The 27,553-nt window shown below is 47.9% G+C and overlaps 10 protein-coding genes across 10 annotated transcripts; 4 read left to right on the forward strand and 6 right to left on the reverse strand.

The window, feature by feature from the left end:
- Nucleotides 1-8: 8 nt before the first annotated feature.
- Nucleotides 9-419, reverse strand: PGRI_048140 (uncharacterized protein; the record flags this gene model as incomplete). The annotated part of the gene is made up of 4 exons (XM_040792527.1): nucleotides 9-139; nucleotides 196-205; nucleotides 269-333; nucleotides 404-419. The coding sequence occupies 4 exons, from the start codon at nucleotides 417-419 to the stop codon at nucleotides 9-11; spliced, it is 222 nt and encodes a 73-aa protein (XP_040644494.1).
- Nucleotides 420-674: 255 nt separating this feature from the next.
- Nucleotides 675-1,499, reverse strand: PGRI_048150 (D-aminoacyl-tRNA deacylase; the record flags this gene model as incomplete). Its single annotated transcript, XM_040792528.1, has 5 exons — nucleotides 675-803; nucleotides 872-1,098; nucleotides 1,164-1,206; nucleotides 1,257-1,435; nucleotides 1,493-1,499. 5 exons carry the CDS (start codon nucleotides 1,497-1,499, stop codon nucleotides 675-677), a joined length of 585 nt encoding a protein of 194 aa, XP_040644495.1.
- Nucleotides 1,500-2,009: 510 nt separating this feature from the next.
- On the forward strand, nucleotides 2,010-3,952 carry PGRI_048160 (CNOT2/3/5 family protein; the record flags this gene model as incomplete). Its single annotated transcript, XM_040792529.1, has 3 exons — nucleotides 2,010-2,264; nucleotides 2,341-3,815; nucleotides 3,892-3,952. The coding sequence occupies 3 exons, from the start codon at nucleotides 2,010-2,012 to the stop codon at nucleotides 3,950-3,952; spliced, it is 1,791 nt and encodes a 596-aa protein (XP_040644496.1).
- A 1,841-nt stretch (nucleotides 3,953-5,793) lies between these two features.
- Nucleotides 5,794-6,468, forward strand: PGRI_048170 (Zinc finger, C2H2; the record flags this gene model as incomplete). The annotated part of the gene is made up of 2 exons (XM_040792530.1): nucleotides 5,794-6,170; nucleotides 6,225-6,468. 2 exons carry the CDS (start codon nucleotides 5,794-5,796, stop codon nucleotides 6,466-6,468), a joined length of 621 nt encoding a protein of 206 aa, XP_040644497.1.
- A 1,842-nt stretch (nucleotides 6,469-8,310) lies between these two features.
- On the reverse strand, nucleotides 8,311-8,799 carry PGRI_048180 (MGMT family protein; the record flags this gene model as incomplete). The annotated part of the gene is made up of 1 exon (XM_040792531.1): nucleotides 8,311-8,799. One exon carries the CDS (start codon nucleotides 8,797-8,799, stop codon nucleotides 8,311-8,313), a length of 489 nt encoding a protein of 162 aa, XP_040644498.1.
- Nucleotides 8,800-9,275: 476 nt separating this feature from the next.
- On the reverse strand, nucleotides 9,276-11,244 carry PGRI_048190 (uncharacterized protein; the record flags this gene model as incomplete). Its single annotated transcript, XM_040792532.1, has 6 exons — nucleotides 9,276-9,632; nucleotides 9,688-9,778; nucleotides 9,832-10,067; nucleotides 10,120-10,594; nucleotides 10,644-10,797; nucleotides 10,848-11,244. 6 exons carry the CDS (start codon nucleotides 11,242-11,244, stop codon nucleotides 9,276-9,278), a joined length of 1,710 nt encoding a protein of 569 aa, XP_040644499.1.
- Nucleotides 11,245-14,046: 2,802 nt separating this feature from the next.
- PGRI_048200 (glycoside hydrolase family 16 protein) lies at nucleotides 14,047-15,074 on the reverse strand (the record flags this gene model as incomplete). Its single annotated transcript, XM_040792533.1, has 2 exons — nucleotides 14,047-14,189; nucleotides 14,243-15,074. The coding sequence occupies 2 exons, from the start codon at nucleotides 15,072-15,074 to the stop codon at nucleotides 14,047-14,049; spliced, it is 975 nt and encodes a 324-aa protein (XP_040644500.1).
- A 1,872-nt stretch (nucleotides 15,075-16,946) lies between these two features.
- Nucleotides 16,947-18,544, forward strand: PGRI_048210 (MFS transporter; the record flags this gene model as incomplete). Its single annotated transcript, XM_040792534.1, has 2 exons — nucleotides 16,947-17,204; nucleotides 17,264-18,544. 2 exons carry the CDS (start codon nucleotides 16,947-16,949, stop codon nucleotides 18,542-18,544), a joined length of 1,539 nt encoding a protein of 512 aa, XP_040644501.1.
- A 1,082-nt stretch (nucleotides 18,545-19,626) lies between these two features.
- PGRI_048220 (dihydrolipoyl dehydrogenase) lies at nucleotides 19,627-21,413 on the forward strand (the record flags this gene model as incomplete). The annotated part of the gene is made up of 4 exons (XM_040792535.1): nucleotides 19,627-19,762; nucleotides 19,858-19,937; nucleotides 20,026-20,508; nucleotides 20,574-21,413. 4 exons carry the CDS (start codon nucleotides 19,627-19,629, stop codon nucleotides 21,411-21,413), a joined length of 1,539 nt encoding a protein of 512 aa, XP_040644502.1.
- A 279-nt stretch (nucleotides 21,414-21,692) lies between these two features.
- On the reverse strand, nucleotides 21,693-22,965 carry PGRI_048230 (asparaginase ahrA; the record flags this gene model as incomplete). The annotated part of the gene is made up of 3 exons (XM_040792536.1): nucleotides 21,693-21,965; nucleotides 22,034-22,734; nucleotides 22,800-22,965. The coding sequence occupies 3 exons, from the start codon at nucleotides 22,963-22,965 to the stop codon at nucleotides 21,693-21,695; spliced, it is 1,140 nt and encodes a 379-aa protein (XP_040644503.1).
- Between the last annotated feature and the right edge of the window lie 4,588 nt (nucleotides 22,966-27,553).

Consider the following 27,553-nt stretch of genomic DNA (forward strand, 5'->3'; position numbering starts at 1 on the left):
CACCATGGTTAGTGGGCGTCAGCGCTATGCGAGCGGGGTATTGGAGACGTGCCTTTGTAGGTCAATTCCTTGCCCTGGGTGCCAATGCCCTTCTCGCCGGTACACAAAGCTCGGAAGTTATCAGCGGTCTTGGGGACAACTGTTGCTGTTGTTAGTTTTGTTCAAATTTGATCAAGGGAGAAAATCATGTCGTACCATCGTTAAACTGTGTGACGCCCAAATGTTAGATGAACCCAGACTCGGCATATAGAGGATGCGGATAACTTACCAGCTCAAATGCAACCCTGTTAGGCTTGCCATCACCGATTTTAATGTCAAAGAAGACACGGGAGCCTATAAGCTTGTCAGCAACTCGACTCGATTCTTGCATTCCGCGGGCCGCTGGACCCCGCACTGAACGTACGCTGAGCTGTCGCCATGACTGTGGAATTCAGAGAGAGAAACCTCAAAAAGTAGAGAAGAATTAAGGTAGAGAAATGAAGATGATATGGTAGAGAGGTGGAGGAGAAAGAAGTGAGCGTTGTGGGGGAGTGCGGCGCTTGTGGTTCAGGAAGCTTCCATGGCACCCCAACTATGTTCGGGATTGTATAGAAGTTGTATTGGGGGGTATCTGCTAACATCTATCTATGTACAAAGCATTACTCTAATATCTATTTCTTTCTTCTTTTTTTCTTTCATTGCAACAATTCAGGAGGAATTTGGAATTCAAATGATCCCTTAACGTCCTGTTCATCATTTTTGTCTCCATTTTTCTGCTCCTTGGGTTCCTTTTTGGGGAGATTTGTATTGATTTCGATTGTAACCTAGTAATGAGACCAGTCAGTATAGAATCAATGGCGGCGAGGAAAAGAGCCAGGAAGGCAAAATGTACCACCGCGTCCTCGCTGCAGTAGTCTACACCCACCGGTCCATCATTCTTCAGTTCGACATCCATCATGGCCTGGAATACACCATTCTTGACCCGGTCTGGAGTGTAACCTTCCCCCATCTTGTCATAGAAGAAGTCATAGAGTTTGCGTGCAGTATCGGGACTGGCTGCATCATGAAAGTCTGGTTTGTTGCCTTTCTTCATTTTTGCGTAGAGGGTGAATTGAGAGACTAGATCCATCAGCATTGTTCAGCGATGTTCCAAGTAGCAAGATAGAAAATATGAAGAATCATACCACATAGTACTTCTCCCTCAATCTCCTTAACGTTCTTTTTCCACTGTAATAGTGTTAATTGCTGGTCTCACACCTAGAAGCTAGTTGCCTTACTTGTGCCCCATTCTCATCAGGCCAGAATTTGGCCTTCAACACCTTGTTCACGAGATTCTCGGCATCTTTCTCCGTATCTTCTTTGCCAATGCCAGCAAACACGAGAAGGCCCTTCCCAATAGAAGAAACCAACTCCGAATCGACTGTCACGGATGCTGATTTCACTCTTTGGATAACGACTGAACGATATTAGTTGATTTGGGCGTATAGTACAGAAGTAAATTCGGAGTCCTAACGTTTCATCTTTACGACCTATAGATCTTTCATATATTGTTAAAATAAGTATCAGCTGAGTGAAGCTGGGGTACATACCCGCGGCGTAGGCAAGATAAGGCCGGTGATAACGCTGGCACCAAGCGTTGCTTGGTATTGCCTAAATGAGCTCGTTTAACGTGATTTGACAGTGACTTGATCCTTCGGTGCAATAGTCTTTCTGAATTGAGAGATCAAATGACGTGTGTGACTTAGACGGTAAACCCGCGAAACCCCTCGCTCCCTCATGTTCGCCTCCGCCCGTGACCGCCTACCTATTAGAGCATCCACGAAGCTTTCCACTCAAACGCGGAGAGGCATTCCATGGACTTCCGAGTTTCCGCCCTTTTTGCTGTCAAACAAACGCTCTAACAATTCCGTCTACACCAACTACCTCGATTGTGCACTTGTGACCATTTCGGTCGAAAGCGCATCACCATACCTTTCCGACCGCATTAATCCCGACGCCAGTGGACGGCACAGTCCACCAACGAGTTCACAATGGCAGCCCGAAAAACGCAACAGGAAATTGAGAAAACCTTTAAGAAGGTCTCCGAAGGGATACAAACGTTTGAAGGCATTTACGAGAAGATTCGCCAGGCTACAAATCCCACGCAACGGGACAAGCTCGAAGATCACCTTAAGCGCGAGATCAAGAAGCTCCAAAGATTCCGTGATCAGATCAAATCATGGGCCGCCGGAAATGAGGTCAAGGATAAAGCTCCACTCATGGAGCAGCGGAAGGCCATTGAAGTGGTGCGTTTTGGTTTCCTGCCTTGGTCCACAGGGTTGATGGTTCTCTCAAGGGACAGCAAGCTAACACCGTCGGTAGTGCATGGAACAATTCAAGGCCGTCGAAAAAGAGATGAAAACGAAAGCATATTCAAAGGAAGGTCTTTCGGCAGCTTCGCGACTTGATCCAAAGGAGAAGGAGAGAGTCGAGTGTTGCGAGTTCCTCTCCACCATGGTTGACGAGCTTCAGCTGAAGATCGAGGCCCTAGAGGCAGAGGAGGAGACACTTCACGCACAAATGAAGAAAGGTAAGAAGGATACGAAGAAGGCGGATCGAATGGCCGACATCTCCCACATTACGGAACGACATAAATGGCACGTAAACAAGTTGGAGTTCCTCAATCGTTCACTACAGAATGGCAACTTGGATGTGAGTGCGGTGCAAGATCTCAAGGAAAGTATCAAATATTACGTCGAGGAAGGAGGTAGTCTCGACTACTCCGGCGAGGATGAAACACTCTACGATGATCTGAATATCGGTGATGAGGTCGAGGCACAATTCGGTATGGGCGGCGAAGGTGATCGTGTATCATCACAAGATGCTCAATCAATCCAAGATGATGAGCCAGAACCGAAGCCAAAGGCCAAGCAAGAAACACCAGCAGCCCGAAGACCATCAACGCAGATGAAATCGCCCCTGCCTGTTCTTGCTACCCTCCACCCTTCTGCTTCATCGAGTGCCACTCCTGGTATGAAGCCAGCTCCTCTCCCGACCCGCCCCCCTGGTGAAACCCTCAAGTATGCATCTGCCGCTGCCGCTGCCGCAGCGAGCGACAAAAGCGGTGTTGGCATTCTTCCTCTTCCCCCTCCACCAGGGTTCAGCCCGGCTCTATCCGTTGCATTACCTATCTCCAAGTCTTCTACTGCTTCGCCTAGTGTGTCCTCAGCACTTCCTGTTACGAAGTCAATAATTCCACCTACTGTAGCACCTGTTACAGAAGAGCTTGCTGGGCCTGTGCGACCGAAGATCCCTGCCACTGCTAGTGTCTCATCGCCGGCGCCCGCAAAGGTGGAAGCACCAACGAATGGCAAGCCAGAAACAGAAGGAACCGAGGGTGAATCGGTTTATCACCTGCCGCCGGGTCTCCAGGACCTGCTCCAGTCATTTGAGGTGACGAAGTCGCGTGCGTCAGCCAATCCATCGCCGTCTGTTCAGCGTCTTCTCGCTACCTCATTGACTACCTGCCCAGAGGCTGGCGACGCTGAAAAACCACGCCATTACAAACCGCAAAACCCCTATTCCACGGCGCTCTACTATCCGCAGGAACCTCTCTCAATATTCGATGACCCCCGGTTGTACGATACCGGGAGAATCGACACAGATACTCTATTCTACCTTTTCTACTACCGTCAAGGGACGTACCAGCAATACCTCGCCGCCAAGGCGCTCCGAAACCAGAGTTGGCGCTTCCATAAGCAGTATCAAACCTGGTTCCAGCGTCACGAGGAGCCGAAGAATATCACCGAGGAGTTCGAGCAAGGCACCTACCGTTTCTTCGACTACGAGAGCACATGGTCAGTTAAGATTCCGAGTGTTTGCGTTTTCCGCCCCAACTTTACGAGCTCACCAACTTATGAATAATGTTAACAGGATGAATCGGCGCAAGGCTGATTTCAAGTTTGTGTACAAATACCTCGAGGATGAGCTATGAGGCGTCCTTTTTCTTTTCTTTTTTTTCACCTATGAGCAACCCATCGGGGTCTTCAATAGCAGATTCTTGATCTTTACTGGATTTGTTCGCACCATCTGGTGACTCGACGCTATGATTCAACTGGATGTTTGAGACTATGGCGGGAACTCTGAAATCTGTCTCGGTGGGCTGTTCTTTTACTGTCGCAGGACTGGCATGAGTGCAATGAATGGGCCTCGGTGATACGGGAGTTTCTTGTTTGCAAGATTATTGTTTGAGCAATACAATCCTTAAGTTAGATAAATTGATATAATAGGGACGTCAAGCAGTCCCAAGTAAACCTTGAAAGTTGCAGTCTGCCTTGCCGGTACCTGGGCTTAGGCCCTGGAACAAAGTACCAAAAGTACTCCGTATCCGGGGTTGTACTTGGCGTACACGTAGCTCTGCATGTCTAACGTTTCCTCTATTGGGATAATGCAGAGGAATGGTGCAGGTTAGATGTAAGAAATTGAAATTATTTTTTTAATAAAAAAACGAAAAAAAAATAAAGGAAACTGGGGACGGCACAGCTTCAATTCACAAGTTTCGAATCCTAAGCCCTGGAGCCCGGAACAAATGCCAAATATCCCCGAATTAAAGGGAAAAAAGAAAACCCGCATGTGACGAATCGCACTTGTGCACGACGTGCGACGTCAGACGTTAACTCGCTAGGAATCCGGGTTACATTCTCTTTCAGCCGCTTGGCACTAATAGATAAAAGTGCGGGATTTTTGTTTTCTAGAACGGGAAGTAGTGCTACGTCAGGGGCTGTGCGCGACATCGGTCGATCTGTGACCCCGGATTGGAGAGATTTGAGAATGGAAAGGAGATGAGGTGGAGATATTCGGGTTCGCAAGGCTGGATCGTGCGGATCATTACAATATAGTCGGCACGATTGTGCCGTCGAAATACGTCAATATGTGGGTTTAGGGAAGGGAATGCCCGGGAATGATGTGCATCGAGTGATTCGAGTCTATGAACTTGACCTCGACCTTAACGACCTCAAATCTTGACCTTCCTCTTTCTCCTTCCCCTTAACCTAGACCTCGAAATGTTTGAAGGCTAGAAATTCCCGCATGAAATATGCAAGTACAAAAAGTACCTGTGACGAACACAAAAAAGGAAAACTGGGCCATGGGCCGACACGAGCTCTTGGCAGAACGCTAGAATGACACTAGAAGCCACACAGAATAGTCAACTTCCAATCATAAGACAATCATCGTGAGGGGGAAAACTCACTGGGCACCCGAAAGTCTGACCGCTGCTTATCGTTAGTCTGACCTCGAGACACACCTGATCAACCTCCAATCATCATCGTTAAAACTATCCAGGATGTGGAAGGCAGTGAGAGGAGGGGCACGCTAGAAGGACCGTGGAATATTCGCCGTCAGCAAAGATCCGCGAATTGCATACAAAACAAATTCCCGCATGCGAGGAGGCGGGGAGGCTGAGTGGTTTTATCCAGTCTGCTTCAAAGTAGTTTTCTAGTACTTTTCTAGAACTCTTTAGTGCATTTTCATAGCCATTCACAGTCTAGCCCGTGTGCCGTGTTGACCAATACCCTACTCGGGGGTCATGATGAGTTTCACGTTGGGCACATAAAAGGGCCGCATGCCTCCATTACTTGGGGAAATCATTTTGCATTTTGATCCCTGATTACCTGGCCAAATCAATTTGACAATTTCAATAGACCTCCCTCTCACAATGGTAAGTGACTTTAGCTTGTATGAGCGCATTCTAGGCTAACTCTCTCTCTCTTTTTTTATAAGACCCCAATTACAATTCCCCTGTCAGAGCAACGATACTCATCCGCGCCAATCGACATGCAATCTCCATTTCACTACTCAGACTCCTACTCTTCCTACTCCTCTTCACCAGGAAGCATGGACTTCTTCTTCTACGGCGGCCAGCCCGTCTACGATTCCCTCTGCGACATCGACACAACCAGTTCCTTCCCCATGCAAGAGGTCCCCCAAGATCTTTATGGCATCACCAGCTCGCCCTACACATACCAGAGAGCCCACGACTACCAAGTCTTTGACCAACCCGCCATGCCCCAGAGCGCACCCAGCAGCTGTGGTAGCAGCTACAGCAGTAGCTATAGCAACAGCTTCAACTTCCCCTCCGAAGACATCCACCTACCAAGCTACCCAATTGGCGAATATGAGTCCGGTGCTGAGTCTCCAGCCCCTACATTCAAGTAAGCTAGCTATCTCCGTCGCGATTGAATCAATCCTCTAACATCTCTCCTTAGGCCGGCTAAGCCCTTCGGTTGCGACCACTGCGGCAAGTCCTTCACCCGCTTCGCAGACTTGAAGCGCCACCAGTCTAGCGTTCACTACCCTGTCTTCCGTAACTGCCCTGTCGAGCACTGCTCGCGAAAGGGTGCCAATGGCTTCCCGCGTCAGGATCACCTCGTCGAGCACCTGCGGTCGTACCACCACATGGACGTGCCAAAGCGCGGTGCCTGCAAGCGCTCTGCGAAACAGATCTCATGATTGTGATGGTCTGTGTTGACTTGCGCTAATGTTCCGATTATTCTTCTCAGCTTCTTTACGATATTATGACTGTTTCTTTTCTGCGCTATTTCACATTTCTATTTTTCCTTTTTGTTTCATCTAGACCGCAGTCCGGTTATGGATCGGTCCTGTATAGAAGATCGCCTCTTCATTCTGTTTCAGGTTTTGAGCTCATCGCTCATCTATTTTTATGTGTTCTAGATTCTAGATCGAAGGGCTTAGACGGGTTATTGGTGCAATGTTTCAATGAATAGCAACGGATTATGATTATACACCACTTTCCTCAATTGGTTTAGACAGATTTTTTCCTATCTACCTCATTTCCCCTTTCTTCAGATGGATTTCCAAAATATGGCAGTAGTCACACAAGCTAACCAAACTAAGTAGGTCCTGTCCCTCCATATGTAGATAGCTGCAGCATCGAATCGTTCCTTTTACCCAGATATCCCTCATAAAATACAAAACTCGAATATCAAAAGCAAAGAAAACTCTAAACTTGAAAACTCTGACTTCTGGAGCCATTCCTTTGGTCCTTTGTACAACTGCCCGAGCCCCAAAAAAAGTTAGCCCTCACTTTGGCCCCCAAACTCTTTGATGTCCAAGTCCAGTATCCCGACAGATCATTTCTATTCCAAAATCATCCCTTCATGCAGGTACCAGCGATTCAATGCTTACAACGTACCCATCCGAAACAATCCCCCGTTCTTCCAAACCCGGGTTATTCCCCAGACTATACTGATCGCCAGCCCCTCGATATATTTCCCACTGTTCAGCAAACTGAAACGTATACCCCTGATGAAAACGCCACATTACTAAAAGTTTTACTGAGGTTGGAACACATAGGCCCGGACTGCAGTCGTTCCAGGTGTGTCCTGCTGGGAATTCAGGATTCAGACCAGTATCCTAGTCCCAGGGTGTAGAAGTAGACCTTTTTTTTACTCCGTATGATCCTTATCTCTGTGCGGCGAAGCGGAAGTCGTATCTGCGGGGTGGATCGGGTATGTTGTATCCATTGTTATTTCGATGATACACAGACCCAGGCATTTGCTTGGGAGATTGTTAGGATGTGCCTTGGCAAATACGTTGGGTATCTATGTTGTAGTAAGGCAATTGTTGAGGGTTCCAGACTGCGAGGAAGAGGTGGGTTGATATGGATTAGGTTTGAGGCGTTGTCTTTGCAGGTGTTTATTAGGTTGTGGGCTGACCTGATGTTGGGAGTGTTGGGAGTGAGGCTTGCTGGATATGTGTTGATGTCTTAGAAGAATTGTGTGACACACTCGTCTTCCATGTAGCCCTTGGTAGACCCATTGGAGATTATACCTCTATAGACCCCTCCCATGTTCGAGACCAGTACGGAGTACAGTTGCCTGGGCTGGGCTATTTTAAGCCACTAGTTCCGGGTGGCTCCGAATTGAGAGCTGTTTTGTGTACTCGGTGTAGAGATTGTGTTTGGCCATGACTGGTTTTGGGTGTGTTTCTGGATATTCAAGCCAAAACCATGTTGCAAGGCGTACACTTTACCCAGACTATGCACACCGTTATAATCAGCCACGACTCTTAGAGGCAAACGGAAATTAGCGAGTGGTTGTAAGAATTTAGAGCTGATCTGCTTCGTCTAGATCACAATTACCCAATAAAGAGTTGTTGGTGATGCTTCATTTGAGTCGGGCACACCATTCAGCATGGAAGCATCTATAGTCGGGGCTACCTAAATAAATTCGGATCAACAACACCATAATCAATTCCCGGATATAAGGACAGAAATCTCGAATCTCAAACCTCTACTCCAAATAAGAGAACCCTCCATAAAGTAAACCAAACTCATTTAGCCCCCAAATCCACAAAATCCTTAAAACAAACCCCCCTAACCTTCCCATCCAAAAATACAACCCCCTCCTCCTCAAGCCTAAGCCTCTTCTCCTCACAAAACCCACCACCACCCTTATGCCCATCAACCTTCCATTCCCCCTTATACCCACCCAACGACCCATCCGCCGCAAGCACCCGATGACATGGCACCTCCGGCGCAAAGGGATTACTGCGCATAGCGTTTCCGACCGCCCGCGCGCTGGAGCCCAGGTACGTCGCCATCGCCGAGTAAGTGGTCCACCGACCTGGCGGGACGGAGAGGAGCGTGCGATACACGCGCCGGCGGTAGGGGGTTAGCGTTGGGTGCAGGGATATGCGGTGGAGATATTTTTTAGTTTGTGCTGTGGGTGCGGGTTGTCGGGACTTTTGGGGTTGGTCTTGAATGTCCGGGGTTGGTGTTGGGGTCTGCAGATCTGCGGGCTGTGCCGTCGAAAGGGACATGACGTATGTATCGTGCCCTCTTAGGGGTTTGTAGATCTTTTATGTGATTTATTTCCTTTGGTTCTTGGGGAGGATATGGGCTTTATTTGGAATTCGGAATTAGCCAGGAACGATACGCGAGACGCGTCTGTTGAGGGCGGTACTTACCACGTGAGTAGATATTAATTTTAAAAGATGTGAGATGGACTTTTGTTCAAATCTGAATATTTGAAGAGGAACAAATGGGAAGGGAAAAAAAGAGGTTATGAAGCTCTGAGTTCTCGTGTTGATGGACGTTGTTCATAAAGTGGCCAATCAGAGCGGCTTTGGTCTACAGTATCTTTTTTAAATTTGGTTCATATGCATTTTGCTTCTGGGTATATATCTGCATACAAAGGCGATGCTGATTTTTGAATCGTATATTCATTCATCAGTTGGTCTTCATCAAAACGTCAGGGTGCCAAAATATAGCACATCAACTCCTCCCAACCCCAAATCTAAGCGCGATCTACATGCTCCGCTGCGACAGCATTGTCACCAGCCTTGGAAGCCGCAATAACCGCAGCAGCACTAACAGAAAGAGGCTTTCCAGTCTCCGGGTCCACCACACTGCCCTTGCGACCAAGAGTTTGGACCATACCTGGGTTCTCCGCCTTGAGGCGCGCAAAGGTCTCCTCTGCATCCCAGGTCCAGGGTGTCTTAGCCGCAAATAGGAGATCCATATCCTCTAGAGTGCGCTGGTTGCTTTCTGGGTATAGAGCCCACACCATGGGGATGGCAATGACATTACTGGCGGCAAAGACGTACAGCGTCTTTTCGCCAATGGCGTTGAACATCACAGGGCATAGCAGAGTCTTTCAATAAAACGTCAGTATTAAATTTTGTATTCATCAAAAAGTGTTCACTCACCAGCCATCCATTACCAATACTCCATCCGACGACACCAAAGGCATTTCCACGTGCGCGAACGGCCAGAGGGAAGATTTCAGCCGGATACACCCTAAGAAATCACGAATCAGCATTGAATAAAATGGTCAGGTGCAAGTTTCGTACCAAGGGACTGTGAGCCACGTAGCTCCGAATGTAGAGGTAAAGATGAAAATCATAGAAGCTGCGGCTGCACCATACGAGGATGCTTTGCCCATATCACCAGCTGCCTTATTGTCGATGGCGAGACGAGAGAATCCACCGGCAAGGAACATGGCAATACCTTGGACAACGGCGCCCCAATACAAAGTCCAGCGACGACCAATGCGGTCGAGGGTAAAGACACAAACCAGTGTAGCAAACTAGATATGCACATTAGCACAACTCGGTCTGTGTTTCAACGCCGAAACATACCATGTAGAAGATGTTGTTCAGTCCACTGATCCACTGACTCTTCATCGAATCAAAGCCAGCAATGCCAAAGATGGTCGGCGCATATACAGTGACTCCCGCAATGCCAACCCATTCCTGCATGATCTGTAGCCAGATGACCAACTGTACGCGGCGGCCGATGTGAAGATCGCCGGATTTGTAGCCAACCAGCATGGACAGATATGAGTCACCGTGATTCATGGTCCGCTCCATCTCGGCGATGCTCAAAATATCCTGGAACTCAGCTTCTGCTCGGAGAGCGTCTTCTCCGGTAGATCCACGTAGACGCTGTAGAACGTAGCGGGCCTCGTCTTCCCGGCCAACCTTGACCAGCCATCGAGGTGATTCTGGGAAGAACCAGACAACTGCAAAGAGGACGATGAGGAAGATGATCTGGAATGCGATGGGGAATCTCCAGCGGAAAGCAGACTCTCCGTTGTCGATGAAAGATAGACCACTGCCAAACATTAGATACCATATCGCAAAGGCTGAAAAGCTGTACGTACAACTCCAACCAGTAAGCCAAGACAACACCGAAAATATTCAGCGTGAACTCAATCGCAATGAATTGTCCTCGCGAAGTGTGTTCAGCCGTCTCGGTAGCCCAGACAGGGACGATAGCGTTCAAAATTCCAGTTCCAATACCGTTAACGAAACGTGCTACGAAAGTCAGTCCAAGTCTCCTTGTATTGAACCATATACCCCCTTACCGCAAATCATCCAATTGGAATTTTGTGCCGAACACTGCAGAGCTGCGCCCAGAATAGCCCACAAAGAGCCCGCTGCAATGGTCTTAATTCTTCCAGTCCGGTCTCCGAGCCAACCACCGAGCAATGCGCCGAAAAGTGTTCCCAGGTAGTAGACGGATACAATCCCACCTTGCAGCAAGGAATTCGTAACCACCGGAGTCAGCTCGCCGTCCACCATCTTAGTATGACCGAATTTCATGAGATCAATATAATCCTTTGCGTTGTTGACACCGGCCATCATTCCTTGATCGTATCCGAAGAACAAAATCGACAGACCAGCCACGCAGTTGATTCCGATGAGAAGCTGGCGCTTCTCCAGCTTGTGGACGACATTCCACGAGGGGATTTTGTCACTCATTTTGAGCGCGATCGAGAGTGAACGAGGACTGAGTATTCTTGAAGGGTTGTTGCATTAAAATTTTGGTTCTATAGACCGAAGTTGTAATGAAAGAGCAGGAAATACGACTAGATCCAAACCTGCCAGGTATAACCAGATCAAAACTGGACAGTGAAAAAAAGGATATAAAAGTGAGCCTACATCGTGGCAGCCGAGGCTTTTAAAGCTTTTCATGCAGTCTGGACCCGACCTTACGGCACAACTCCGAGTCACCGATAGACAATGAGGTACAAGAACTTCCCGAGAATCGACCGAGCGGCACTGTGAACGGCAAGGAGCGACAGTGCATACTCAGTTATAACCCGGCGGGATATTCCCACATGTGTGGGAGACATGGGATAGGAAGCCAGTCACAAGAGTGGACAGTATGGTTATGTACCCCAATGCCCCACCAGCGTGAAAAAACCCGGGGATGGGAGATAGAACCAGAACTCGGCCAGTAATCCTGCAAGCCCACACTTACATATCCGGTATCCCCACCGGATAACATATTGTCACCGGGAAGCAAATTGTGAAGATAAGTGTACGGAATACTTTATATGGTAAACCGTTGACAATTTGCTTTCCGGTGGGGGCCATCAACACCCGGTGCCGCTGTGCGTATGTTGTAGGCGTTGGCCGATTTACCACTATGACTTACCATGTGTGGTAGTGATCATAGCATGTGTGGTAGGGATCATAGCGGGGCAAGGTCTAAGCCTTTTACCCGATTCACCAAGTCGGCAATCCGAATGAAACCCCATTTTTGTTCTGCACGTCCGGGAAGTTTGTCATGGAATCGGCTTGGAACGGGTCCGGGAAGCAACAGCGAACCGACGAGTTCTGAAAAGCACTTATGGGGTCCGGAGTAGTGTAGTAATTTAACCGATGTCTTTCTTTGACCTCCGCATTTTCCCTTTGAGTGGGGGGAGGTTGGGGTATCTTGGCACGCCGCTTTTATGCGCTCTGGGTATTTCTCAGTCTGAGTGGGTATGTATTACCTAAGGTTGGTCGCGTGACAGTCTCCCATGTGATTGGCGGCCAAATGCCGAGGTGGATCCATCAGCCCCGGACTGACCTCGCCAGGTACGGAGTACTGCATCCCTAACGCTTTCCTTTATGTTCGCCATTGTGTTGAATTTTGAGATTTTTGTTCTAAAGAGCTCGAGTCAATCTATTAACACAACAAGGCCACATCATCAGCAACGAACTACAATTGAAATACAAAAACGGTGTCAGTCTAGATCCCACCCGTCCCTTGCGGGCGAGTTCCACCCATAGACTCAAGAAGCGGGGGATCTAGCCAACTAGATCGTGTTCCTTAATTGTATGACAACACTGCCAAGCCTCTTCATGCACCTATTTATCCTTTTCGCCGAAAAGGCACTGATAATTCATCGCTCATTTCCCTGCTCGACAAAGAGGCCTACTTGTCTGGGGATCCCTGCAGAACGTAGGCACATGCTTGTCGGTCGAGCGGCGTCTGGATGCGGCTTTTTCTGGGGTATGACTACAGAGTACGTTGTATATAGTTTGACCTGCTTCCGATCGGCTGTAACGTTAGCATATATATTTCTAAATCCTCATATATGAGTATAGTTCTATCTCAAAGTGGAGGATCGCGACATTACATATTTTTGGTACAATTGAGGATTGCACGCTGATATTGTTGGAATACAACTGTGTACTGTTTTGAACATAGCGTGGAGAAGGACCTACGTAGATATCGTGAGCTCGGGAGAGTCAGATATTGTCCCTTGACATGAGCTAACATCGCAAACTAATTTAAGTCTAAGTTTTAGCTACAGGCTACAACGGATGCAATCCAGCTGTAACCTTCCGGCACGAGAAAATGGTACTCTCTTATCGCAACTAAGCCTATCAAGCTTGATGCAAGCATAATGTCCAGATGCCATTTACCAAGAAACCGGGTCAGCCATAGGATCCGTCTTAAAAATGTGAAGTTCATATTAGCTACACTACAACATAGTATACTTCAATACGTATATAAGGATCATTGGCTAGCTCATTCACCTAATTCGGGTTTCCAGGTTCGGAGAACGTTAGTAGCTGCGATATTAATACACGTCAGTGTTAAATGAATAGTCCGTTGCGTAAAAGGCATGCCGGTCATTCAAGGGATCCTTTCTTACGTTCGATCACATGTCTGAATGCATGAGTACTCCGTAGACAACTTTCACTAAGGCATGGCGTTATCACATTTAATATAGATTGTGCCGCGCCTTTGGCCAGTAACATTTTGGCATGTAGAGAGGGGTAGGTAGGCTAGGGTGAGATTGTGCAGTAGCAAAGATTGCGTGCCTGAGATGTATTTTTCTGATACTGGGTCTTGCTTGTGTTTGATGTAATGCTGTAATCGAAAGAAACAGCGGGAAGATGAATATCCCGGCTTGTTCCCATGAGATAAAAGGGGTCTGAAAGATAAGCATACAATTGGTCCAGTTGAGGAGGGTGACCGCCAGTCCAGAGTGCGCAATATTATGTATTAATCGGGATTAGCGCATTTTTATAGTCAGGACAGGGTCCACTTATATAGATTGCTCTACGTAACTTGTACGTTGTAGGTCTTCACGAGGGTTAGAGTGAAAATGCGGAGAAATGCATCACGAAATATCCATATTTAAGAATTTTGCCTATCACTGTATGTTCAAATTAAATCCTGGGCATATCCCTTGAGTAAATACAAATTTCGCTATTTACATCAGAAAGTGGCGCGCGTTCAGTCCGGTATTCATATCCACTCTCAGCCTCATGTTTCCAGGCTTAGTTGTTTCGGGTGTAGACCTTGACTGAATTCACAAGCCAGTAAGCCTCGTTGAAGGCGGTTGGATTATTTGCAACCCACTCGTTGCAAGTGGGAGCCACACTAGTGCATTTCTCATCCTTCAAGTATTCTCGCGAAGCCCCTATAAGTTATAACAGTTAGAGTGTGTTTAACCACAATTTGGAAGGTACTTACAGCTACCGCAGAAGTTGGTGTTGAAGATGATGTAGTTCTCCTTGAATCTCTCGGCAATGTTGCAGGTATTTCCCGAGAAGCTAGCCAGTGCAGGGCCGAAACTTTTAACATCCAGGTCCGCAGTTCCGGCATTGATCACTGCGTTGGCCTTGGCGCTGCCACGAGGGAAGAACCACACACTGATGGAAGCGCTCGCCCATTCAGTGACATAAACACCGCCTCCGTTGGCGTTGAAAGGAGCGCCGTAGTTGTTGGCCGATGTTGTGCCCTGGGAACAACCGGCGTCGGAGTCCTCACAGTCAGCAGAAGTCTGGTCTGCTGTCGACTCGGACCCAGTGACATCCATGTTGCACCCCTTGGCCGTGTGCAGGGTGATAGCGTTGGACTTCTGGTTATCGACTCCCTCGATGATGTCGATCTCGCCAGAGTTGGGCCAGTCAGGGCCAGAGGTCCAGTAGGCAGGCCAGATACCGCAAGAGGCACCCTTTCCAGTGCCAGCTGGCATGTGAGCAATGTCGGCAACGAAGAGGCCGGTGGTGAAGACGTCCTTGGATCTCACTCGGGTGGAAGGACGGCCATTGGGACTCTTATCCTTGTAGTTGGCACCAAGGTAAACTGCGCCGTTGGTAATCTTGGCCATTCCAGAACTTTTGGCAGTTTCAGCATCCACATAATCCACAAAGCCACCAGATGGATCTGGGTCGCTGGTGAAATTGAACCCTTCGAAGAAGTTGGTGCTGTCGTATACTTTGGTCTGGGAGTACGAGGCAGCATAGACGGGGACCGCGGAGAGAAGCGCTCCAATGCTGATAGCTTTTGCCGAGAAAATCATGTTTGCTGCTGTGAGACTGGTGATCTGTGGCAAGAGAAAGTTGGTTGTTTTTGACTACTTTGTCGTGCAACATGCTGGAATATATAAGTCCTCGTTGCCATGCTTTGGAGAATGATCAACAAATCCAGGAGATAATGTTACAGCCGATCGGGAGGGCGTACAATTGCAACTTCATAAGAAGTTGCAACTAAAAGCTGTTTAGCCGACAGCGAGTCTGCAGGAGCGTATATTTCTATAGCCTACCAAGAACCTCTAGTGGGGGTAATAGATTAATAGATGGGTACCTTTTCGGGGAGAAGGGTCGGATTGTAACGGCATTGGGTAATTACGGAGTAGTTATATGTGGATGGAATCACGACATGCAGATCAATAGCGACATCAAGCTATCGGAGTTGACGAAGGAAAGGAGATGCTCTATTCCAAAATACCCAACTGGGGATGTGATTAGGAGCCTAAGCACTACTGAGTATGTAGAGCTCTCACATTCCATGTAACGACACATTTCTAACACAAGTTTCCCGGATCCTTCAAGGCTGTGCCTATTTTCCTCACATTATAATGTTCGCCCCTGTCAAGTCCCGGTTAATTTGAAGCATGATAATCTAATTAGATTTCACTAGCGCTCTGTAATGCAGTTAATTTATATTATCTGCTCCGTACTACTACCCAATATCTACAGAGTACAAGACCTTACTATAAAATTATATATAATTCATCGCCAATCAACCTTGGAACACCTGCACCAATTAAGCATTGATAAGGATTCAAGTTTTTTTATGAGTCCAAGATCACTTACTGCACTGGTATTATGACTGTTATTTTTCGGCCGATATGTATAATATATCAAATATAGTGTATGCGATTGGTCAGAGACAAGGTAAATTATGTACCGAGCGTGAAGATCGGCATGGTAGAGATCTGATCTGAGTGGATCACCTATGACTAGGAGCTAGATGACCACATGGCAACTCTCAGGGGTATACCCCTTACTCAGTTTTACTCGAATAGCGGCAAGGAATAAGCCCTGAAATGGGAAGGGAAAGTGAACCAAAAAAAAAAAAAAACTCTGGGATGATATACAACATACATATGAAGTTTGGAGGGATCGGCATGGGAAGGAAAAAATACAACATACAGAGAAGCCGAAAACCCTAGACTTCAGCTGTTTCTGCATCCTTAGAACCGATTGTGTTTCGATTTCCGATTTGATTGCTGTCCCACATATATCTCTGTCCTACCCACTTAGGATCTTAGGATATGGAAAGTTTGCAGAGTGTTTGCTATGCGGGGAATCACTTCTCCACAAATCTGGTTTGCCAAGGGATATCATATTTCTCCATAAATCTTGAAGGTCTGAGAAGTGAAATTTCTACTTCTAATACTCCCGGGGCATATTTGCCAGAAAACACATGCTGACCCGTATCTGAAGTGCGTATGACCATGAGCATAATCATACGTCATATTGTCTCTCTAAGGTACTTTCTGTGATGCATACAAGTACTTTTCTTAAGAGTAAATACTTTCTAAGACCACTCAAGTCTCCCGTCTACATAAGGGTGCTTGTTAAAGTGTATGGGGAACGTGTGTGTATCATATAAGGTCACATGAACGCAAAAAGAAGACTTGATGACAAGCAAATATTCCCTAGAATCTACGAACACATGGCTCACGGGTCGTACATTTATGGCAAGTACCTAGGTATGACCTTCCAACTGAGAGTGATAGGGCTGAGTTTGGGTCAATGCCGGTCCCGGGATTGACAACCCGTCGAATAACTTTAATTGGTCCCTGAACCGGACAAGGAAAACCATCGACATTTCATAAAACGCAGTCTCCATTTACCACATCGTCAAATCCCCGATCTTGATCCAAATGGAAAAAGACAACATGCAAGAGCGTGACAACGAGGTTGATACCAAAACACTGGACCCGCCAAGCCATGGAGACACGCTCCTAGAAGGATATTCCCAGTTCACGATAGCTCAGAAGCGGGCTATTGTTGCCATGGGATCCCTGGCTAGTTTCTTCTCGCCCTTATCTTCCAGCATCTATCTGCCTGCCTTGGCCACTATCGCGGATTCCTTGCGTATTACCATCTCCCAGGTGAACTTGACGGTCACTACTTATCTGGTAAGTGAACAATAACAACATTGCCAAAGCACACAACTGACCAAGTTTCATATTTCTAGATCATGCAGGGGGTGGCACCCATGCTAATCGCAGGCTTCTCAGACACTGCAGGCCGCCGTCCCGCTTACATCATTTGCTTCACAATTTACCTTGCAGCCAACCTGGGCCTAGGTCTCCAAAACAGCTATGCTGCCCTCCTAGTTCTCAGGTGTCTCCAGAGCGCAGGCAGTAGTGGGACGGTGGCCCTGGCAAATGGATTGGTCGGCGACATGATCACATCCGCGGAACGAGGCTCATACATTGCCTTCGCTTCAATCGGGAGCATGCTAGGTCCCTCTTTATCACCAATCATCGGCGGCCTTCTCAGTCAGTACACCAATTGGCACTGGATCTTTTGGTTTCTGCTCATCTTCGGCGGCGTGTTTTTCCTGGTCCTTGGTCTATTCCTGCCTGAGACATGTCGCAAAGTGGTCGGCGACGGTTCCATCCCACCACCTCCTTTGAATAACTCACTGGCTGATATTATCCGACATCGCACGCGCAAACGGAAGGGTCTAGTGCCTGACCCAGACAAGGAAGCTGAGGTACGGAAGAACTACTCACTCAGGTTCCCATCACCGGTCCCGACTATGAAGGTAGTCTTGGATATCGAGACCTCGGTCATCCTCATCACCACAGGACTACTGTTTGCTGGTTTCTATGCCGTAATGACTGGTGCGTCAACATCCTTCCACAAAATCTATCACTTCAACGACCTCCATGCTGCGTTGATGTACCTCCCCATCGGCGGAGGAGGGGTGCTGTCAGCCTTTACGACTGGCCGGCTGGTCGACTGGAACTACCGCCGTCACGCAAAACGTGCCGGTCTCGCTGTTATCAAGAATGTGCGTGCAGATATCCGCAACTTCAATATTGAGCGCGCAAGACTTGAAGTCGCGCTCCCACTTTACTACATTAGCAATCTGGCGATGTTGACCTACGGCTGGGTCCTGGGTCATAAAGTCAACCTTGCTGCTCCTGTCATTCTTTTGTTCATTATCGGATGGTCTATCATTGGTACATCGCAGGTATTGAATGCTCTGATGGTTGATCTCTGGCCGGGGAAATCGGCGACCGCGACTGCGGCAAACAATCTCTTCCGGTGTGAGCTCGGTGCTGCGGCGTCAGCCGCGATCAGCCCTATGAGGTCCGCTATGGGTGAGGGTTGGGCGTACACCACACTTGCTTTGATCTCTATTGGTGTTTCTCCTTGCTTGTGGTTAGTCGCGTGTAATGGAATCAAGTGGCGACAGAAGAGAACTCGAAGGGAGGAGGAGCAATCGTCTTGTGGACAGGACTAGATCTGGCTTTTTATGTATTGCACGAGCTCATGAACTCACGGGCGTTGTCTAGAGGGTACATCTGGGAAATGGCTTTCCAACTTCTCTTCGGAATTCCTCGCTTGTCTACTTACAAATGAATATTGCCTAGCTTTCTTCGTCCATGCTTTTAGCTTTGTGTCAGCCCGACTAGCTCGTGCCAGGGTTTTTATTGCCTTGTACAGGCACTCCTAGGCAATACTACGCCCGTATCCCGGAGAATCATCCTGCAGGAAGGCTGTTTTTCTTCCGGTATTGTTATCCGGTGTAGGAGTAGGTGAACAGTAACGATATTAAAGTATGCAATCAGTGGGAAAACCAAAAGCCATTTGAATAAGAGCACGAAGCAAGATACCTCCAAGGTTGAATATCATTTCTGTATCCGTGTCCAGCTCGCATGCGATCCACCACTCTTAGAGGGTGGATGCTCAAATAAAAGCCTGGGCTATCAAAGGCCAAACTCGAGTTCCAACCCGCTTATAACCGCAGCGGAGACCGCCGAGACCGAAAATCCTTGCCACTAAGAATGGTCCGCGGGTAGGCAAAATAATCTCTGGGGAACCGCCGCTAACATCGGCCCTTAGGGAGTGACCTAGCAAATTGTGTTCCCCGGAGTCCACGGGAAGTGTTAGGTAGATTGTGCAACAGTCAGACTGCCAGATCCTGGAGATGGGTATAAATTTGTGTCCTATAAAGAAAGCTTTACAACACACATATAGGTCCTATTAAAAGTTCCGAAGTCCTGTCTTCTAGCATCATATTGGACGTATTCAGTCAAAATATTCGGACGGTGTCCTATCTTCTGCCTGCAGAATTGTCGGAAACAGCTCCCGAAATTCTCCGGTAAATTACCGGCCCGTCTTCACCGCCTTATCCATAGGGGCCAGCTTTGCGGCCACGGTCCGTCGCGGGCGGTGAAACCCAGCAATACCGCAAAAGCTCAATCACTTCCCGTAGTCGAATCCACCCACCCTATTTGTGCACTCCCAACAACTTCAATCCACTCGCATTGAGGATTGCATTTATATCTTAAAGACCACTAGTCTTTTGTTTCTTCTTTCATTATGTTCCGCGCCGTCCTGCCCCGGGCTATGCCCCGGTCTGCCCTCCGCCATGCCGGCCCGAGGGCTGTTCCCAACAATTTCGCTACACCCATGATCTTGATTAACCAGTCAAAACGTGGTTTCGCTTCTGAATCAGGTAAGTCGATGTTTATATCGATGTCGCTGAGTTCCCGGAGAGGTTCTCTTTGCTTCCCGGATGCGATTGCTGATTTCCGCTTTCCCGGGAAATAGGTGATCACGACCTGGTCATCATTGGTGGTGGTGTCGCCGGTTACGTTGCCGCTATCAAGGCCGGTCAAGAGGGTCTCAAGGTATGAATTACTTCTTCTCCAAGCTTTCCGGCTTGGTTGAACCAGTCTTGCCGTTGCAATCCGTGTATTAACTGAACACTGCGAACAGACCGCGTGTATCGAGAAGCGCGGAACCCTCGGCGGTACCTGCTTGAACGTCGGCTGTATCCCTTCTAAGTCTCTCCTCAACAACTCCCATCTCTACCACCAGATTCTTCACGACACCAAGAAGCGCGGTATCGAGGTCGGCGATGTCAAGCTTAACCTTACCCAGATGATGAAGGCCAAGGACACATCTGTTGAAGGTCTGACCAAGGGTGTTGAGTTCCTGCTCAAGAAGAACGGCGTCGACTACCTCAAGGGTGCCGGTTCTTTTGTCGATGCCAACACCGTTAAGGTTGCCCTCAACGACGGTGGTGAGCAGACTCTGCGCGCTAAGAACATCATCATCGCCACTGGCTCTGAAGCCACCGGCTTCCCCGGCTTGAACATTGACGAGAAGCGCATCATCACAAGCACTGGTGCCCTTGCTCTCACTGAGGTCCCCAAGAAGATGGTCGTCATCGGTGGTGGTATCATCGGTCTCGAGATGGTATGTATCGAATACAGAATAAGCTTCGAATGTTGGATTGTGTTAACATTTTACCGTGATATTAGGCTTCCGTCTGGTCCCGTCTCGGTGCTGAGGTCACTGTTGTTGAGTTCCTTGGCCAGATCGGTGGCCCCGGCATGGATGCCGAGATCGCCAAGCAGGCCCAGAAGATCCTGGGCAAGCAGGGTATTAAGTTCAAGACCAACACCAAAGTTGTTTCCGGTGATGACAGCGGCTCTACCATTGCCCTGAACATTGAGGCTGCCAAGGGTGGCAAGGAGGAGTCTTTGGATGCCGACGTTGTCTTGGTCGCTATTGGCCGTCGCCCCTACACCGAAGGCCTGAACTTGGAGCAGGTTGGAATCGAGAAGGACGACCGTGGTCGTCTGGTCATTGACCAGGAGTACCGCACCAAGCTCCCCCACGTCCGTGTCATCGGTGACTGCACTTTCGGTCCCATGCTGGCCCACAAGGCCGAGGAGGAGGCCGTTGCCGCCATCGAATACATCAAGACTGGTTACGGCCACGTCAACTACGCCTGCATCCCCAGCGTTATGTACACTCACCCCGAGGTCGCTTGGGTTGGCCAGAACGAGGCTGAGATCAAGGCCTCCGGTGTCAAGTACCGTGTCGGCACCTTCCCCTTCAGCGCCAACTCCCGCGCCAAGACCAACCTCGACACCGAGGGTGTTGTTAAGTTCATCGCCGATGCCGAGACCGACCGCATTCTCGGTGTTCACATCATCGGCCCCGGCGCCGGTGAGATGATTGCTGAGGCCACCCTCGCCATCGAGTACGGTGCTTCCTCCGAAGACATTGCCCGCACTTGCCACGCTCACCCTACCCTCTCCGAGGCCTTCAAGGAGGCTGCCATGGCCACCTACTCGAAGCCTATTCACTTCTAAATCTCTTCAGATCTCATATATCCTCCACCATGTACCACTTTTAGCTAACCTAGACTAGCTCGGCTAGCAAAATACATCATTCATGTAATCATCTCCTTTATTTTCGTGAAATATACACGCTGCACAACTTGAACTGTTCTCACCGACTATAATAAAAGTGGTCTTAGATGGAAGAAATACAATGTATCTACTTACGTCTAGCGGGTTTCTTTTTTTTCCCCTAAGCCTAGTACTAGTCCTACTGCTTACATCTATGTCCCATTGTCTTTCTCCACACGTTCAAGCAACGGTAGCCTTCGAGAACACCTCTCGGATCTCCACAAGACCCTTCTTCTCAGCCAACAACAACCCAAGCAAGATCCTAGACTGCTGGGGATTGAACATTCCACTAGCAATCGGTGTCTGCGCATTCTTGGCAGTGATAGCAGCAGTAGGTACTTCGCCGTTTACAGTACGGTGCGATAACACAACAGGGATATTGTGCTTCGCAACGATATCATTGATAGCAGAAGCAAAATCCGTGGAAACACCACCTGCGCCCTGGCCAGCGATCTGTTATGAAATTAACACCGCACTCCTGACCATATTCTGATTTCATAAAAATGAAGTGAACAATTTACCACGACACCCTTCGCACCATTCTGCACAGCACTATAAATCGAATCGGTCTGCATATCCTCATAAGCATACAGGATATCTACACGAGGTATGGCATCCAGATCGGACACATCAACAACGTGCTTTGCATTTGCCTGCACAGCCGGGTAATAGAAGTAGGGCTTGTTCGACACAATGAATCCCAGGCTTCCTTGCTCATATGCCTGGAAGGTATCCATGGTATTCGCATGTGTCTTTGTTGCGAAGAAAGCCGAGACAATCCGATCGTTTAGAACAACCAATGCTCCACGGTCCTTAGCATTCTTATCTGCGGCAACATTTACTCCCTGCAAGAGATTCATGGGTCCATCCGCTGAGATAGCGGTAGAGGGCCGCATCGAGCCGACAAATACAATAGGCTTGCCGCAGTTTACCGTTGCGTCGATGAAGAAGGCGGACTCTTCGAGGGTGTCGGTTCCGTGAGTGATCACGGCTCCGGACATGGTGGGATCATCGCAGACTTCTGTCTGGAGCCTGTGAGTCAGGTTCAAGAGGAGGGATGAGGAGATGTCACCGCTGTTGACGTTATTTGCCTGGATGGCGGCGATGTTGGCGACGTTGAAGATATCTGGTATTTCGGAGAGGAGAGTGTTGATTCCTAGGGCGCCGGATTTGTAGCCTGCTGTTGCGGTTTTGTCCTTGCTTGTGCCGGCGATGGTGCCGCCTATTGTTAGGTTAGAGGATATCATGTTATGTAGATCTATCATTTCGTATGCTATCGATACTTACCGGTGGCTAGGATGGTTACATTAGGAAGGGAATTGTTGAAGTGGTTGAATGTCAGGCCATTGGAGTTGGTATAGGATGTGTTTGCTGTTCGGGGGGAAATCAAAGGAGATGCATAGGTTGTAATAGCCAGAGCTGAAACCGCGAGTGTCCGAAGAGAGAACCCCATTTTGATTAATTGCTCAATTAAAGTGTAGTAGAATGGATGTATAGACTGCGGAGGTCACAGTTTATATATCCCGGCGGAGGCTGATGCATTTTATGCATCATCCGATTCCTACTGCTTCGACTCCGAATTCGATGAACTTTGGATTAAGTTACTTGGCGAGCTGTTCATCACTAGTTTCGGTTTAGGTTCGAGTATGCAGTGTCATATATAGGTACAGAAAAAGTGGACGGAGAGTTGGAGAAGATCAAATGGAGTAATATCGCAGATCATTGCAAATCGTGCGTATGAAGTACTTCGTGCTATATGTCTAGATTTCCATTGGCGGTTGATATAGAGTATATTAGACAAGTTATAATGAGGTTTGTTTTGTTTCATAGGCCTTTTTACTTCTACTATAGTTCGGAGTTTGAACTAGATTGCTATATCAGCACTGGTCTTCTAAATATATTTACTTCATCTAGTCCTGCATAGCCCTCGTACATCAAGCTACATCCAAGGCAACCAAACACTAAAAAATCTATCTATCCTTGATAGAGGTCAAGGCCGTTATTTCTGATACCCCAACTTAAAAGTGTAGCTGAGTATGTTGTATATCTAAGTCCAACAGAATCAGTCTAGTACAGATAGATGGTAGCCTAGAACTTATTCAAACTTGTGACGTACATACTCCAACGATGATAGGAAAAACATATAAAGTACGTACGTAATTCACCGAGTCTGCCCCGATGTTTTTTGACTCTGTTTCCAAATGCGTATCTTGGCAGCTGCAAATTTTTATGGTGCAAACTCAATTGCAACATTTTCCCAACGTTCATACAATTTTACGAATTAAAATAAAAAGCAAAAAAAGATACTCCGATAGGGGGAATCGAACCCCCGGCTGTCGTGTGAGAGACGACGATGTTAGCCACTACACCATATCGGATGAGGACTGCGAATTACCCTCTTAATTTTAATCTTGACCCTTTTAGCTTAGTGCCCTTTGTCCATGTGCGTTCCCGTGCGTGGTTCTATAAAATCCCCTGTTCCCACCCAGTACCCAACAATCCAGGTCCTTTTTCTTTTCGCCCTCGTCTCCTGGTAATCTCTGGGTCCTGCAGGTGAGCCATTTTTTGCTATTGATCTGGATCACCGAGCTCCTGAACTCTGTTACTCCCTTTCCCGTGTGACTCGTCGACTCTTCTGTGATCCCGCAATTGCAATCTCCGCTGGCCTCCCTCGTCCGGCTCTGCTTTCCCTCTCAGCTCCGACGATTGCGCTCGAAACGACACCTTTTCCTCTAGTCTGCAGCACTTAATTTGCCCGTCCATCGTTGACCTTTGTGCATGTAGGCGTATTCTACCTACTATTTTAGGATAGTCGTCCCTGTGCAGCGGGTTCTACATATGGCCTGGGCCAGACTTGCCACGTCGGAGTCTTGTCAACCTTGGTTGAGGCTAGCCTCGTTTCGGAACCGAAGATGACCAGGATCAGATTCCTTGGCCTAATTGGTAGATCATATTGACTCGGCCGCGATTCGCGTCAGCTTATACTTGCTTCTCAGCGCAACTTTATGCGACTAATGTAGAGACAGTTTTCTTTATTAATTTTACAATGATCGTAATGGTGTACAGCGGTAATTTCGAGACCCTAAAATGACCTTCGGACCTATAAAGCCGTGAGATGATACCGTTGTCTGCGCGCAAGCATCTATCTCCTCGATCTAAACCTGTCTATCGTACGGTCGATTCCAGAGATCTATGCCCTCCCGGCTCGTATTAGTAAGGCGCTTTGTGGCTGAAATACTCGTTGGTTTCACGACCGGTTGGCATAGAAGAAGAGATAGAAGGATGAAAAACAGTTCAAGCGGACTGGAGAAGGAAGGGGCGTGTGCCTCTTTACTAGTCCAGCGCTTACCACCAATCCACCCCTATATTTACCACCCATAGCAGAGAGCTTCTTCTCTTCATCGAAACCTTCCTAACTTTCCGAGATCCGCACTTTCAGCGCACTGCTGGGTAGATCCCTAACACTACCGTATTCCCCAAATCTACTTTTGGAATACCCCTTAATCTCTATACTGAAGCTCCCCAAAACAGGTCTATCAGTAGGGGCTCGAGTTGCTCCATGGACGTTTACGGATAGGCTACAGTGGATCGTCTGCATTTTGGGATATTAGACCCACTGTCGGTGCCACCTGCACGGAGGATGTTCAGGCATTACATGCATAAAGACTCGGCAGCCGAGTAGTGAAGTAGGCTTCTCGTCCGCTCAGCTGTACTTTAGTCATAAAGGGGAACATCCGTGGACGTAATTACCGGGTAAAGATGGCCAAGGAAAATCCCAAGCAAGGTCACAGTAATACCCGAAAGACCGAGATCCTCAACAAAGCAAAAGGGAATATATAAGATAATACATAATCTTAGATAAACAAGAGCTACGAGTCGGTACCTATGGAAGTAAGGCGTAAGGAAACCAAAGCAGACACGACCAACAGTTATCCCTACCTAGTAGGTGAATATGACTACTCCCGCTATAGCTGTTGTTGTATAGCGAAGGTTGACAAGGAAAGTGAAGATCCATCCACCTAAAGTGACCTCGGCTCCGACGTAAACCAAGAGGAAGAAACTTATAATCCACGTTGAGGGCAATCCTAAGGACTCCAATCTCGGGTTTTTCTCGACGTCGGGAGTGCCTGGAGTTTCCGGCGGTTCATCGTTGTCTCCACGAGGGCCAGGATCTTGGGTGTTGGATATTGACCTTCTCGCTGTCCAGAATGCTGCAACCGAGGTTGACATATGCTTCACTGGTGCGGTGGATGAGTGGAACGGCGACCACCTTTTGCTTGCGCCACTACATTGTTGCCAAAAATCATGTGGAGGAGATAGTGAACCGACTGGTCAGGATTATTGACAGTGTTTTTGCGGATGTTATCAGAATAACAGAGCAATACCAGATAAACATTGACTCCTTCCAAATCTCGCAAAAACAAGGAAATACATGAGTTATCTCAACAGGAACTAGTTGACCCGTGGACCCGTGAACTAAGCTTTGGAACTTCAGCATCCATTGATGGGATCCATGGCTAGATGGGGTTGTCCAGCGACTCTTATTACCGTCTAATGTGTCATAGTTTAATTCTAGGCATCAGCCCCTCCAGCGTTTCCTGATATTCTTGCTTCTTTAATCAATCAACTGCTTCTCTTGAGCTCTTTAATTTTCGATAACCTCAAACAATATTTGTACACACCTCCAACTCAACCACTTATCTCAGTGTGTGATCTTCGCAGTCCCCCCTCTCGAGCAAGCTGCATATGCCAAGCACGATGGGCATGCTGCACCTCTTCTTTCACTCCTCTTTCTTGGTATCCCGATTCCTGGGCCCTGAACAAAATTCATTACCTGAACTTCCGGTCCAGGTCTTATTCCGAATAACGGAATTTCTCTCTCGTGACGATGTAACATGCACCTCACCCTGCAATCATCGACTATTTGCTCTTTTAAAAACCAGGGAACCACCTTCGTTACGAACAAGACGAGACAAGCTAGCCCTTTTGACTCGCCTGGGGCGAGATCTCCCAAAGTTCTTCGCTTGCTATGCCTGCCATGTTCTCCATAGGCACGATACTTCAATCGACTTTCTTCCTGGGCCACAACCCATGATTTTCTTGCGCTGTCCTAGAGAATCAGCACAACTTTACCTTCCTTTCCATCAGCTATGGTATTCCGGTCACCATTGCGCTTATTATTTTCACTTCACACACCTGCAACTTCTTATGATGAGGCTCTATCTTGGCCCAGAATATGGGATCGGCACCGAAGACATTTATTACACAGAAGTCCAACTCCACAGTCTCCAGCCTGGCACTCAGGTGTCCCTTATCTCTTCCGTTGACGCAGATATCTGTTCAATGAGTCCTAATCTCATTTTGAGAGTCCAACAGATTATTTCTGTTGATCGTAATAAGCGATACCTATTGTATCGATGTCCACGGCCATCAGCCAAAAGATCTCTGATTCCTCCGCACAGCATCACCATCTGCAGTCATGAGAAGAACCGGGACATTGATACCTGGGTTAATCAGGTTGTGAGCGCCCATCGTGCTGGAGAAAAAGCCCCGTCTGTCTCTTTTGCTTGTCGCCATTGTGGCACCGAGGCTCTTCTCGAAATGGTTGATTTCGAAAATCAATTGGCTCTGGTCATTACAAAGTGGATAGGCCTAGGTGCTGGTTTAACCCCGGAAGATCCTCAAGGGCGGAACCATCAAAAATTGGAGTTTTCACCCATGAGGTCCACAGAAGGGGAATACACTAAAAATCTCACGAAAGCAAGCGCTCGAGCCTGTTTCGAACGTGCGTCGACGGAAAGCTTATGGTCTCGCAACATGGCGTACCTCAAAGATCAGCGGTTCAAGAAATGCATGATCTATAATACCTTGCCATCGTTTGGGGATTATGATCCTAATGTATGGTATCTATGGGGTAAACATTCTAAAGCTGCAAGACCAGCCACCCACTGACCAGCTCTCTCCTCTTTCTACACCTACCGTGATAGATGATTATTTCTTTGCTATCTACTTTAATCGCGCTATATTAAGTACAATGGACT

This window comes from Penicillium griseofulvum (assembly GCF_001561935.1).
Source record: "Penicillium griseofulvum strain PG3 chromosome Unknown contig_84, whole genome shotgun sequence".
NCBI classification, from domain to species: Eukaryota; Fungi; Ascomycota; class Eurotiomycetes; order Eurotiales; family Aspergillaceae; genus Penicillium; species Penicillium griseofulvum.